The sequence below is a fragment of the Alternaria arborescens genome (genome assembly GCF_004154835.1).
Source record: "Alternaria arborescens strain FERA 675 chromosome Unknown contig_20, whole genome shotgun sequence".
Taxonomy (NCBI): Eukaryota; Fungi; Ascomycota; class Dothideomycetes; order Pleosporales; family Pleosporaceae; genus Alternaria; species Alternaria arborescens.
The window spans coordinates 42,533-56,984 of NW_021167875.1; the positions used below are offsets into that span (position 1 = coordinate 42,533).

The window sequence follows — 14,452 nt, forward strand, 5'->3', positions numbered from 1 at the left end:
ACGACCCATCAGCCAATCGAAGAGGCGTTCGGAGTAGCCAGATCTTTCTCGGATATGGAAGTGGCGTCTTCCTTCTTTGCGGGGATTAGGTGGAGAACTGGGGTGGAGAACCTCTGCCGAGGTGCGACCGACCACGCAAAGCACAATTGCGTCGAAGGTCAAGTTTGACAAGAGGACTACGTGTTTTAGGACACGTGTGAGACGGATGTTGATAATTCAGGTCTTGGGCTAGTACGATGCTCTAGACGATTGTGTATCCTCCGTCCGCGACTAATGTGGCGCCAATCATGTAACTTGCCGCTTGGGAATGTAGGAATGCAATACAGTCGCCGATTTCCTCCATCTCCGAGTAGCGGTGAACAGGGACTTTTTTCCTCTCTGTTTCCATCATGTCGCCCTGACTCATGTGCTCCTTCACTAGGGGTGTCATCACATAACCTGGGGAGATCGCGTTGATTCTGATACCCTTGTGTGCGAAAGCGAGTGCATCTGACTTCGTGAGGCCAATGACAGCATGCTTGGACGTAGCATATGCGGTGGCAGGCACATTGAGTGGCGGTGCAACCAGGCCGTACATCGATGCGACGTTGACGATAGAGCCCCGGTATGATCGATAGGAGTCCGAAAGCTTCTCTTGCTTGAGCATCTGGCGGATCTGCGCACGCTGACATTGCCATACGGCGATGGTATTGACAGCCATGACTTTCTCGAAGTCGTCTTTAGGTATTTGATCTGTCGTTTTGATCATTCCACCTATGCCAGCATTGTTGACCGCGTAATCCAGCCGTCCAAATTCCTTTACCGTTTTCTCTATACTGTCATCAACGGCTTTCTCATCAGTGACGTCGATTTCGAACGTTTTGACAGAGACATCTGGTGAGATCTTATTCAGTTCGCTGACGGTCTTGGTGATGGGATTGCGATCCAGCAAGGCGAATGAGCGCACGCCTTGCTTTGCAAGAGCATATGCAGTGTACTGGCCGATACCTTAAACATGTCAGCTCATTGGTCGGATATGCTACACAGCTTGACCAGACATACCAGATCCAGCACCCGTGATATATGCTACACCCTTTAGTACGAAAGACATGTTTCCTTGCTCAGCGTGTACTCTGCAAGCTGTACTGAGCTATCAATTGTCAGGTCCACGGAATGTCAATGGTACGCACTGCTGTCACCACTCTTGATGTTAGCCTGATGTTACGAGTCAAGACGCTGTCAGCCTTAGAGAGCACCTTCAACATGCACTGTCGATGATTTCCTGCAAGCCTGCTGCTGTCAGAGATGCTTGTATGCGGGGTTGAGCTCAATGTCGGCTGCGGTTTTCCTGGTGATAACAACAACAAGCGAGTCATGTCGGCTCTACTCCACGCACGCCTGTCAAGTTACACCTAGGATATGATCGGACGATGGAGAAGATGCGAACGTGTGCCGTTTATCAACAAAGTGTTTACGTGAACTTGACAGCGCGCATGGACTTGTGAGGCACGGCAGGCCGCTGCATGTTCGATTGGTCGTTTTTGGACACGGAAAATATGCCCGTTTTGACAGGGGAATGACAATGAAAAGCTGTTGTGGCTTTCGCTAGAGGTGGCAGCAATAGCCTAGTCGTCGGAATACTTTGTTTTGATGCACGTCATCCGGGCACGTGTTTGCGTGTCTTAGCGCGGTTCCAGGCTTCAGGGAATATTCGCCACCACGTACGTTTCTCCCCCTGCAGCCACCCGCACCCCTCACCGCCATGCGCGTTGTATCATGGCCCCAACTCCTCATCGAATCGCACAAACATCTACCGAGCTCAAAAAACTGGCCAAGAAAAATGGCCCCCGTCTTAACGAGCGGCAGCAGAAGCAGCTCGACCGCGAGGCCGAATTAGAACAGCGCGCCGCCCGCGCCCGCAAAGCCGAGGATAGTCGCAAAGCAGCCAAGAAGAAGCGCGAAGAAAAAGAGGCGAAGGAGGCAAGAGCAAGGCAACAAATTGGTGTTGGACTAGCGACTCAGCTTGCTGGATATAGCCATACGCAGGCGCAGTTGAAGAATGGCATGGAAGCATTCCTAGGACTGAGCAGGAAGAAGGAAGAGGAGAAGCGTAAAAAGAACTTGGAACTCACCAAGAAGCTAGAAGAGATTGCGGAACAGATGGAGAAGGAGCCATGGGATGACGACGATGAGGAAGACACGGTAGTTGATTTGCCGGAGACGACTGCATCCTCCGGACAGCAGTGGGCCGATGATGACTTAGACGACGACACACTTCTCGAAGCACATGATATGGTCATGTCAGACCCGGTAGAGGAGCTACAGCCTGTTGTCCGGCCTCCCGAGTCTGTTGCTCCTATCGCGCCTGCTCCGCCCGCTATCGCACAACCCCTTGTACCTGTTCACCCTATCGCCCTCGCTCCGCTCGCCGCACCAAGTCCCCCGCCGCAGCCAATTTCTGCACGGGATGATCGCGAATTCGCACGTACTCACGGACCCATAAACAAAGCGGTCGAGGCTGCCTTGGACAAACTGCCCGAGCCTCTGATTGAACTGCTGTCACAAGATCTTTCGCTCAAAACACCAGACTGGGATCCTTCACTAGGGCTACTGCACAAGCTGAATCCAGTAGGGCTACCACCACATCGTCTGCGCGTCAAGATCGGCTGCACTGTAACAGTGCTTCGGGATCTTCACACAAGCAGCCAGTTGTCCAAGAGCCAGCACCTGAGAGTCTTACGATGTGAGAACGATCGATTAGAATGCTTGGTGTTAGATGGACAGCTACAGGGAACTAAGACCTTCCTGACGCGGGTTCCATTTATCGCAAAGTACAAGAATCTGGACCAGCATCCTTTTCAACGCACACAGTTTCCCATACGTGTGGCCATCGACTATACACCATCCGGCGTGCCACGGGATACATCAAGATCCGGGTTTAGGCTCCCTTCGATACCTGGACGTATGCCACCTCCCAGCTTGGCGAGAAAACCGACTCCACCTGCTGTCAAAGCAAAGCCTACCACAAACCAAAATCCAGGCTTCAAGCTCCCTGGAGTTCCAGCATCGAAGTCCAGCTCGTTTACTGCGGTCGAACCCACGTCCGTTTTAAAAAAGACTTCGTCAGTACCATTGCCACCGACCGACTGCTGGGATGATTTCTTTGAAAGTAGTACCCAGGTTTCGCGGGAGCTTGCTTCAGAAGCAACACCCACAGTCAAAGAGCCACCGAAGCCTTCAACGATTACTTTGCCTTCGGTAGTTGATGACATTCCTCCTATATCGACCCAAGACTTCGACTTCTCTCTCGACGATCTTGACGAAGAGCCGCGGAAAGAGGGGGAGAAATGTAAAGTTGCTCCTGTCACGCACGTTGCGCCTAGCAAAGTTTCTGTGCCACTGCAGGCGAATTCAGGAAACCCTCGGCCCGCACAAAGACCAATGTCTTTGCCGCTTCCCTCTGAGCTAGCAAAGCCCTCGGTCAACCCCACCTCTAAGCCGGTAAAGCCGTTGACCGGCCCTGTAAGAACTGATGCCGCTGTTACGCAGAAAGAATCCACGCCACGGGCTTCTGCGAACTCAAGCAGGCCATTGGCTACTTCGAGACCCCCTAAGAAGATAGCTGGGAAGTGCCTGAACCCAGGTCCCTTTGCTTATGGAAACCTCCAGGAACAACTCGCGAAACTGAGGGCGTCTCAGCTACCAAAGTCCATGACTGGCCCTTATGCGAAGAGAAAAGCTACAACAACGCCATCCGGACAATCTGCTTCTCCTCCAGCCAAGAAGCAATGCGCGCCGACACCGACACCGCCTTCGAAACTATCTGCTGCGGCGCCGAGGACGAGCCAGTGTTTCGAAGACTTTGCTATGTCGACGCAGGAAGTGGCTTCTTTCTTTGATGACGATGACGATAACATGAGTTTTAGGTCATCACCACCTATTGCAGTATGAGTAATGAGTATTGAATAATATATGATGATGGATACATGGTCACGGGATTGGGGACTACGGATTGGAAATGATACCCTTCTTTTTGGTCTGTTTTTTGTATAGATGAATGTCACGACCAACAACTCTCAATTGACGTCTTGAGTTCACTCATTGAAGTTTCTCGCCCCCAAAGCTATCGCAATCATATCGCACATGGAAGTACAGCATCAACCGGCAAGAGCGCTTACTCTGCTTTGTTGTGTTCCTATAATCCCGGTTAGCGGCTCGGCGCTCCACTGCAACTTGGACCCTTTGATCTAATCTCCTCTCACTTTTCCACATCTGGCCACTAACGCACCAATTATAGATGCGGTGTACTCTCGACCCTACAGCACATGCCGATTGAGAGCAAGATGATCGCTGTAGTCTCCCGCCCTCAGCTCCGCTATAACGGCGGCATGCTTGTCAGACGGCCAATCACCTTCCAGCAGTAACTCTTTCTGACTAAAATCGCGTGTTTCATACAGCGCCAAGGGCGCAGGCAACGATGGGGGCCAAAAGCACAAGGTTGCATGCTCAGCCTTATTTCGTGGTCGGTGGCCTCGCGAGGCGCACCTGCTAAAAGTTCACAAACAACGTTTTTTCGAGTGGCTCACCACAATTTCCTTTCCATAATCCATGGGAAAATGAGTCATCGAGTGGATGGTCCGGAGTGGCGCTCATTCGTGTTTCACGAGGTGCCACAACTTCGCTCCGATTTCGATCCAGTGATCCAGCCAGGACAAGAAAGGGCGGCGAACCGACTACTGGGAAGAGATGGGCAAGAACAGAACACTGACGAACGGACTCGAGCCAGCGCGTCTCAACACCAATTCCATCCCAACGACAGCTTCGTCTATTCGGATGACGGGCAGTCACGTTCTCTGCCACCCGATGAGACTACCAATAAGCATTTGGCACAAGTAGGCGCCCATAGTGTCCCTTTCTCAGAAAATGCCAAAGAACCCGTATACTGGAAAGGAAATACGCCATGGGCTTTAACTTGGGAATTTCTTGGAATAGTCGTTTCGATATGCTTTCTTAGTAGGTCTTGTGTCCGATACGTACGAAGTATAGCTAACGTGCGGTTAGTACTTGGCGCATTCGTTGTGCACCTAAAAGATCAACAGGAAAGTCCTTGGTCAATCAAAGTACTCCAGGCTACACGAATCGCACCAACCTTATGGCCGATTTTCTTTTCTGGTGTATTGGGAAATGCGATTCGTGCACTTGCCGACTGGCGCGTTGAACGTGGAATCGACCTACTGGTACGAAATGAATCATATATCATGCGTGGCCTGACTGATCGATGATATACAGGCTTTGGAACAGCTAATGGGCTCTTTAACGGTTAGTGTGAAGCGTACAATTTTTCAATCTGACTGGTGCTAATGCTCATACAATAGCTTGCTGGTTCCGTCATTACTGTTTTTAAATGGTCAATTCTGAGAATCTCAAGTATAGTTCTACTACTACTATGGGCTTTCAACCCTCTCGGGTCTCAATCCTCGTTTCGGGGTATTTACTTGAGAGACCGAGAGGGATCTAGACCGGGGAATATCGCCTACTACAACTACAATCTCAGCTCACAGGTACAGTTGAACTCGATCTTCGACACCCAAACACGCGTCAGGCCCAGACTTCGCGCTCTATATTCCTCAGCTCTTTACGACGTCGCATCCGCCACTCAGTATGTCGACAAGACGAACAAAACGTACCAAGATATTGTTATCACGCTTGGAGGAGAAAGCTCAGCTGGGGTGCAAGCAGCTACTGATCTGTGGGGCAACATACGGATGCCTAACCTACACACTCTTCCCGAATTTGATGCGAATGAGCCACATCGTTGGGTAAATGTGCCCTGGCAGGATTCAGTACACAACTACTCCAGTCTTGTCGGCGAACATTTTGCTGGCCTGGAGCGAAATTTCACTGGCAACACAACGTTCAATACAACCGCAAGCTATCTAACGTTCTTAGTAAGAGACGCTTCTCTCCCCCTTTTTTATTGCCCTCAATCTAACAGATTCCAGTGCTCTCCTTGGTTTGATATCAACGGCATGAAAGAGTCAAATGAATGGGTCTTTAACAAGTTTCAGAAAAACATGTCCGAGCTGATGAACCCCCGTAGAACAGGAGGCATGAATAACTTCTTTCTGGAGTTTTCCGAAAAGCAAGTATGGAATGATACTACTCAAAGTCACGACATTATGTTCGTGACGAGACGCGACCCGCCTGCCTATCTGTCCATCACGCAATGCTCACCTCAGATGACATACGTCGACGCTCAAGTGTCCTGCATATCAAAAGGAGCTTTAGGAAAAACCAATTGTGGTGTCAACGCAGTACGGGAGACGCTCATAACCACCAACCCAAAAAACCTTACCATTTTCGAGCCCCGAACGTATCGCTGGCCAAATTCGACCTTAGAAATGCGTCCAACGACACCCTCTGATCTCATGCATGCATTCATGGATCTAGTCGATGATAACAAGCATGGATCTGGCGCATCTGGTGTAGTGGAGTGGTATCTTAGAGACCCGCTTATCGCAGCCAACGATCCCGGGACACAAGCGTATGGGACACAAGCGTATGCAAATTTGGGCGATGTCGATATCAAGGTTTTTGAGCAGAGATTCTCACTGCTGTGGAACACGCTATGGAAAGTCAGCACTCAACATGCAACTATCAACGGTAGAGGTCTCACGCCGTCCCCTTATAACGATACTTCGCTTCATCTCAATACTACGTCGACGATTGTATTTCCGTTACCGGCCACCTACGCTCTGGACATCCCATGGATTATACTCTATTTCGTATCAGTGGCGATCATGTTCTTCGCGGCCGTCTTCTCTTTGATCATGCATGACCGCTGTCATGCGCCCCGAATCTTGGGTTATGTCAGCAGCCAAATAAGAGACTCGAGATATTTCCACAACCGCGAGATACAAGGGAATAGTGCAATGGACGGAACGGGAATGACAAGGCGGGTAGGGCACCTGAAAGTCATGATCGCAGATATCAAGACAGATGAAGATGTGGGTAAAATCGCTTTCGTACCGGCACATGCCGAGAGCAGAGTGAGAAGGAGGAGATGGTATCAATAAAGAGACGATGAGAAGGAAGAGATGAGTGCGGCTCAGGAAAAAAGTCGAATCGCGCGAGAATATGCGATTACGAATTGAGATCACAAGAAACGAGAATTTATTACTACAAGATACCCCAGAACTCTTCGGGTTCAAGACCCCACTTCTTGCAAAGCTCCCTATACCTTTCCGTATACCCTTCCGCTCTCTTCCTAAATCCTTGCGCAGTCTTCATCTGATCTCTCCCCACTTGATGTCTATGCGCCGAATCCGGCCCATCAGCCACTCTTACAAAACGTGCATACGTCCACAGCTCCGGCAACGGCGTATGTTGTGTCAAGCCCTGACCACCATATATCTGCATAGCCTCATCAATGACCTTGAGCAACGCATTCGGCACCATAATCTTGCTCTGCGCGATAGCATATTTCCCCGCCTTGTTACCCTGCAGATCCATAGTATCCGCGGCATTAAGCACCACCAACCGCATGGCGTCAATCGTCATGCGCATATCCGCAATACGCTCGATATTACTGTCGAACTCGCCGATGAATTTACCCCTTGGTTTCTTACGCGGCTCCATGCACCTCACAAGCGCGAGCTCAAACGCGCGTTCTGCCTGGCCGATGAGGCGCATACAGTGGTGTATGCGACCGGGACCCAAACGCCCTTGGGCAATCTCAAAGGCGCGTCCAGGACCGAGGATGATGTTCTCGAGCGGCACGCGCACGTTCTCGTAAATGTACTCGCCGTGTCCTTCAGGTGCCCAATCGTATCCCATGATCGTCAGATTCCTAACTTGCTTCAGCCCCGGGCTGTTCGCGGGCACCACCAGCGTCGTGTGTCTATTCCACGCGTTCGCATTGTTGGGGTCGGAACAGCCCATCAGGATGAACAGTTGCATTTCCGGGTTGTACTGGCAATTGCCGTATAGTTTACGTCCATTTATAATGACTTCCTTGTCGGTGATTTCCATCTTGATGCCGACTTGGGTTGCGTCGGAGGAGGCGACGTCGGGTTCTGTCATGCTGTATGCCGAGGACATGTCGCCGTTCATGAGGGGGTGGAGCCAGCGCTTCTTCTGCTCTGGTGTGCAGTACTTGGCGAGGAGTTCGATGTTGCCGGTTTCGGGCGCATGGCAGTTCATTGTCTGCGGCACGTTGTTAGCGAAGCATTACGGAAGTATTGAATACAAGGAAGCGCACCTGTGCTGCCCAGTATACGCGTCCCATTATCTCAGCGCAGCACGAGTACTCTAGGTTGGTCAAGCCTGGGCTCTCGATGAAGTGATTTGGCAGAAACAGGTTCCACAAGCCTTGGGCTTTTGCCTTTTTGCGCAGGTCGTGGATGATGGCTGGGGTTTCCCATCGCGTCTTGCTTTCTTTGAGCTGCGCTTTGTAGATGCGCTCCGCAGGTATGCATTCCGTCTCGACCCAATCGTACACTTGCTGAATCTTCTCGATTGCGATGGGACGCAGCTTGGCTTTCACCCAGGGCGGTATGCGCGCGAAGGCCGGGCTGCTGTTGATGTCGATGTTCAGTACCATGGTGTGTGTGTGTGTGCGTTCCTGTATCGTGAGTAGTGCTATCGAGGTAAGTAAGGATGATCAAACTCCAAGACTAAAAGTCTACGCGCGAATACAGCAGGCATGACTCGCTGCAGCAATGGATGCCGACGCGTTGCGATGCGTGTTTCCAGCCGAGGCGATGTTGTTTTTGGCGGGGAGTACCGGATGTCTTTAAGCGTGGGGAAGGCGGCAGCGTAATAGCGAGTGGGGAAGCTTTGACCCCTGACGTCTTCCCGCGTCGAAGTGAGTCTAGATGAGAGCTACTCCAGACACACTCCCACATGACGCCAAACGACGCAAGGGCCCAGCATTTATACGACAGCGGGCCCTTGGTACAGAATGGCTTCCGAGATGGAAGAACTACTCCACAACTTACACGACGGATCTAGGACAACATGGCTAACGAGGGGTTCGCGAAACCGTGGCTTGAGTTCGAAGAGGAACTCGGCGAGCGCATACTCTTGAATCCACCCATCTCAAACATGACAGAGCAGTTTATGCGATATGGCGGCCTCATGGCGTCGAGATACACGTTTCCCGAACCCGACCTTTCCGTAAAGACCGAAGATACGACAACCAGTCACGGGATCAAGGTGCGCATCTACACGCCTGACGGCTATACCGGTGGAAAGCCGGTGTGCATGTACTACCACGGCGGCGGATGGGCTATGGGCGACGTGAACGGAGACGATCCATACAGCAGGGCAATTTCAAAAGCCGGAGGCATAGTGGTTGTGTCTGTCGAATATGGCCTCGCACCAGACAACAAGTACCAAGGCTTAATGGACGAATGCTTCAATGCTTTACAATGGGCGTTGGACAATTCAAAGCGGCTGAACACCACCGAAGGGAAATTCCTCACTGCCGGGCTTTCGGCCGGTGGTCAACTTGCTTTCGCCGTTGCGCTGAGAGCCCGGGATGCAAGCATAGATGGGCTGGTTGGTGTTGTCGCACTTATACCCGTGACTGTGCACCCGGATGGTGTTCCGGAAAAACTTCAATCTGGGTACACGGCGATGGAGGAGCATGATCAGCACACTGTTAACACTGCGGGAGCGATGAGAGATTTCTGGAAGGCCTTTGGTGCTCCACCAACGGATACATACGGATCGCCCCTTGTTCATCCTGGAATTAAGGACTTGAAGAAGGTTTACATGGCTGTTGCGGGACATGACACGCTGAGAGACGACGGTGTGCTCATGAAGAAGATGCTAGAAGATGCTCGGTAGGTTTCGTGTCTTTGTTGTAAGAGTTGATGCTGACTAAACTGTAGTGTGCCCGTTAAATTTGATTTCTACGATGGCTATCCACATTTCTTCTTCGCTTGGCCTTCTCCGAAGCTTGCTGAGCCGCAGAAACAGTTCATGAATAACTTGACTGAGGGTGTGAAGTATGTGTTAGCGGAGTAGCCGTATCTACAACTCACACAGTGGCATAATGGATACATATGACGGCTTTCCATTCTCCCCGATGGATACGTGCATGCCACTCACAGTCAGCCTTGTCTTCTCAGCAAGCAATCGTCGCGTTTCTAAACACCGGCTTTACCTAGCTTTCAAGCTCATCTGCTCTGCGATCAATAGTGCACACGCTATTCGGTCTGCCTCGAAGGCCTGACGGTATGAAATTTATCCGGCAATCACGGCATGTTTATCGTCATTTTACAAGCTATTCCTCCACATTTTGGCGTACGCGGTACGGGACGGGACGGGAGGCCTAAGAGCGCGTACCGCCCTGGAGGAATAGCATGTTCCTTCGCTCTTCCTTGGCGTACCAAAGCCTCTGCTAATGACCACAGCCAAGCATTTTCACGCATATTCGGCACGGCTTGTCCTATGTTGACACCATGTGCCAAGTCTGTAGGCATAGACGGCATTATCACGGTCTCAAGGCGGCCAGCTATGTGCAAGTCACTCTACAGACTCTCCTTCTCAGTAAGGGTCAAGTGTGTCTTTCTGTGGGGAGTTCTCAACTCTAATCGCGCTACCATCAGAGAGCATGATCGTTAGTGCGCAGGAAAGACTCGCACTCATTCGACAACCTTGGTAGACTCTCACTCTACGAACAGCCTCTGTATCATTCAAAGTCATCTCAATCATATGCGTGCCAGTGTCTTTGGCATCCTATGAACATGCTAAAGTTGGGCATTATAGGATAGTGCGAAGGATACGTTCACGATCCACCCGAGACGGAGCTGGCCGCTCTCAACTCTTGCCAAGATAAGGCGTACATCCCTACGACCATCTACGATCGAAGACATAATCGGCGATCAGTCGTGAGGCTCCATTCAGGATTCATAGACCCACCCTGTATGTTGTCAACAAGTCTTCTTCTGCTCTAGACAGCCGTAGCGGGAACTCGTCCAAAGTACAAAAGGAGGGCTTCTTCTCATTGTACATCAGCCATCACCACAGCAAAACAGCCTCCATTCGATTATACATCTATCCCTCCTCTACACCTACCAACCATGCTCACAACCACAATCATCTCCGCCATTCTGGCCTTCACTCCCATGGCTCTCGCCAACCCCGTGGAGAAGCGTGACCCAGGCAACTTCCGCCTCTTCGAGCACCACTACTTCCAGCGTATACTGAACTCCCTCCTGGTCTCTGCAAACACCTATTAACAAAACCTCAGAGCAATGCGGACCCGAAGCCTGCACCGGCGGCAACGACCTCAACTCCATCAGCATATACGTCCACGACGACTGCAACGGCGGTGGCTGTGATGCCAAACCCACTCCGAACCTCACTTCAGGTGAGAGCTTCTGTGATCTCGAATTTCCCTATTGTGGTGACCGCATCATGCGCCTCGTGAGCCGGGGTCCTGATGACTGCAAGGCTCTGAGTGACCTGAGCGAGGCGAACAATGGACAGGCGTATGCGACGTTGGTGGAGGGTGATACCGATGTGGGGACTTGCTCGGTGGACTTTTCCGTGCATAAGACTTGCAGTGTCTTCGCTGGAGGGTCTGAACATACTAGCCAGGTTTACTGTGCTTTCTTTTAGGCAGATATTGATGGAGATGACTGTTTGCGAAAGGGCAATACATAGCTGTGTCAATTTCACTCATGGATACTGACAGAGATAATGCCACCGTGTTTTGTAGAAGGGTACTAAATTGACGTTCTCTTCGCTTATGGAAAATGTGATTTACTGCTGCATACAGTCGAGCAAGGTGTTTGAGGTACTTACCTTTACCGCAACGCGATACAGTGTGACTGAACAGCGCTATTTCTGTGTCATGTCATCAACATGTTTATCAAATCAGTGTCGAGGGTTTGCTCAACGAGATTACCGTGATAGCTTAGGAAAAACGCTGTAGTCTATCTCCAAGGTATATGGCACATGGTAACATCAACTAATATAGGACTTTCGCTCGTGTGTAGCCTATAGTCTTGGGACGGTAAGCTTTCGTGACGTAGATTACAATATGGATGAGAGTACCAGATGCAGCAGAGCTTAGCTATAGGAAGGGATGCGGCATTACCATTTCTGTGCGCAAGACCAGCCGGATCGTGTTGTAAGCCACCTGTGGCATGTTTCAATACTACAATGCCTAGCCAAAATTACGTCCTTGTGAGGGGCTACGCTTATAAAGCGGTACACAGGTATACTAGAGCTGTGTTTGTGAGAAAAGAGAGCTATAGACTACTAAAAGTCCTAAAGGTTATTTAATCGCAGCTTAAATCAACATCTAGCTAACGACTAGTCATTTTGTCTAAGCGCTTGTTAGACGTGTATAGCTGCGAGACGTATACTTGCGTATAAAACAAAAATACTGTTAAGGATTCCTCTACTAGACTTTAGGCTATTATACTATCAAAATTGATCTCTTTGGCAACTTTGTAGTCCAGGACTCCATCTCCTAATCTATGAGGCTTAATACATTCAGTCACTACTTAGATCAGGTTTATACCTGTACAGATATTACGACCTAGATATAGGCTGGTTCGCAATGTTGTGATACTCAGGTGGCTAGAAACACGAATTGGCTCTTTACGCGCATGGACATGTTTAATCATTTGTGCTAGGATGAAGTTCTAGCATTGATGCTAGAAAGTAGATTACGAGGCGGACACTGCATGAGGTTAGAAAGAGTGCAATGATAGCAGGTGAGAATGAGTCGTGGTAGAAGTTGATTGCATGGAGACTTAAGTTACTGCTTCTAAAATTCACGCGGAAGAATTGGTCTTCGGTTGGGAGAACGCGGCTGGTGGCTGGTTTAAGGCGGCACGAAGGTGTGTATGAAAGAATGACGAGGTTTTTTCGAAGCGTCACATGCCAGAGATTTGATGGGAAATGGTCTGTTGTTGAACATCCGTGGTTGTTTCCAGGTACGATGGTTCTTTCTTGTTGAGCGATACAATGTCAAGCTTCTTAGAGAGATGGCATGTGTTGCTAGATGCGACTGCTGATGCATTTGGTCACACAAGAAAATTCTAGATGTTATGTTGATGCACTTTCTTTATCAGACCCTTATGTTGGCATACACATGAACACCATGGTACCGAAGCCCTACGACTATCAGCTCCATAATTGATTGGTCGGTTTTTCACGGCATTTGCCGATGCTCGCGATGCTCTGTTTCGGAGGTTATTCAATGCCGAAGTCCCGTCTGCATCTAGATCTGTCATTAGCTTGTGCACAGACTTGGCATAGCTTCAAAAGTCTGCGAATGCAATATGTACTGGTAAGATGTTTATGCACCTCCCATAGAACGACTAGGCGACAGATGTTTACAGTGATAAACATCATCCATCCAAGATACCCACCTAATTGATACTAGCGATCATCTTTAGACAACAAAAGTGTATCAACTATTTCATGACGTAGCTTTCTAGATTGCCCTTGGACGTGTTCCTCTGGGCTGTGTATGCGTTGGAAATTTGCTATCGCCGCTGTTGGTCCTCTAGCACTTGACTGGAAACGGCTTTCTTCCAAAATGTAAGCAGGAAGAGCGAAGAATGATCTGATTGAATTTCAACTGACTACCGATGCGAGATCAGTCACCTGTCACGGGAAGCGAATGTGGTATGCGTTATAACATAATTGGCCCAAGGTACGGGGCTTGTGCCTTAGCAACATGCACTAGATCTTTACCGGTAGTGGAATACGAACTGTGGCAAACTTATCAGCTGAACATAAGAGCAGAGATCTAGTGCTTGACGCAGCCTTGGACCTGCATGCTTAGAGGATGGTCAAACTGAAGGTATTTAGCTAATTTTGAAACCTCTAAAACAGAAACGTGATAACTTCCCTATCCGCAGGGTGTTACCTTCATAGGGAAAATTAGAGGTAAGTCCATTGATTCACCATTGCTAAGATGTAGCTGATATGATCGAAATAGTCAAGGTAGTTGATTCGAAGTGAACCGACCTCTTATAGGAAATGGACGTTGGCAAATATTTCCCTTGATGATTGATGGCACCGTACTCACAAAACAAGTTCACTCCGATGGGTTCGATTTTGCTTGCCCGTCCTCATCTAATCATTGCATGGTTACATAGCGGCCGCTCAACCGTGCACTGCGGTCGCTAGCTCTAAATTTTCAACTGTATCCTGGTGCTAGGTTTACGCAAGCACTTTATTGCGCAACCATTTCTCGCAATGTGAACTTGATAGCATTATGGGTACTAGGTGAGATCCCCAGCTTGGATTTTGGATCATGGGGATAACACATAATCGAGACTGGGCAGGCGCCGCGGTGAACGTAGCTGAATATCCTTCTACGTGTTCTTGTAGCATGACCAGGAACGAATCCTAGTTCCGGTCCGTCTCGCAACATTGGAGCCATTGGGTAAAGGCTGACTTGGCACTTTTGTTATGTAAAGTTCTTACCTCGGTGATC

General features: G+C 49.8%; 6 protein-coding genes across 6 annotated transcripts; 4 read left to right on the forward strand and 2 right to left on the reverse strand.

Annotated features, from left to right (window-relative positions):
- Positions 1 to 241: 241 nt before the first annotated feature.
- On the reverse strand, positions 242 to 1,090 carry AA0111_g8146 (hypothetical protein; the record flags this gene model as incomplete). The annotated part of the gene is made up of 2 exons (XM_028654561.1): positions 242 to 987; positions 1,042 to 1,090. The coding sequence occupies 2 exons, from the start codon at positions 1,088 to 1,090 to the stop codon at positions 242 to 244; spliced, it is 795 nt and encodes a 264-aa protein (XP_028504188.1).
- A 665-nt stretch (positions 1,091 to 1,755) lies between these two features.
- AA0111_g8147 (hypothetical protein) lies at positions 1,756 to 3,930 on the forward strand (the record flags this gene model as incomplete). Its single annotated transcript, XM_028654562.1, has 1 exon — positions 1,756 to 3,930. The coding sequence occupies one exon, from the start codon at positions 1,756 to 1,758 to the stop codon at positions 3,928 to 3,930; it is 2,175 nt and encodes a 724-aa protein (XP_028504187.1).
- Positions 3,931 to 4,595: 665 nt separating this feature from the next.
- AA0111_g8148 (hypothetical protein) lies at positions 4,596 to 7,055 on the forward strand (the record flags this gene model as incomplete). Its single annotated transcript, XM_028654563.1, has 5 exons — positions 4,596 to 4,992; positions 5,041 to 5,216; positions 5,269 to 5,298; positions 5,355 to 5,927; positions 5,982 to 7,055. 5 exons carry the CDS (start codon positions 4,596 to 4,598, stop codon positions 7,053 to 7,055), a joined length of 2,250 nt encoding a protein of 749 aa, XP_028504113.1.
- Positions 7,056 to 7,158: 103 nt separating this feature from the next.
- Positions 7,159 to 8,581, reverse strand: AA0111_g8149 (hypothetical protein; the record flags this gene model as incomplete). Its single annotated transcript, XM_028654564.1, has 2 exons — positions 7,159 to 8,184; positions 8,240 to 8,581. The coding sequence occupies 2 exons, from the start codon at positions 8,579 to 8,581 to the stop codon at positions 7,159 to 7,161; spliced, it is 1,368 nt and encodes a 455-aa protein (XP_028504112.1).
- A 416-nt stretch (positions 8,582 to 8,997) lies between these two features.
- On the forward strand, positions 8,998 to 10,011 carry AA0111_g8150 (hypothetical protein; the record flags this gene model as incomplete). The annotated part of the gene is made up of 2 exons (XM_028654566.1): positions 8,998 to 9,827; positions 9,876 to 10,011. 2 exons carry the CDS (start codon positions 8,998 to 9,000, stop codon positions 10,009 to 10,011), a joined length of 966 nt encoding a protein of 321 aa, XP_028504089.1.
- Positions 10,012 to 11,069: 1,058 nt separating this feature from the next.
- On the forward strand, positions 11,070 to 11,610 carry AA0111_g8151 (hypothetical protein; the record flags this gene model as incomplete). Its single annotated transcript, XM_028654567.1, has 2 exons — positions 11,070 to 11,187; positions 11,240 to 11,610. The coding sequence occupies 2 exons, from the start codon at positions 11,070 to 11,072 to the stop codon at positions 11,608 to 11,610; spliced, it is 489 nt and encodes a 162-aa protein (XP_028504090.1).
- Between the last annotated feature and the right edge of the window lie 2,842 nt (positions 11,611 to 14,452).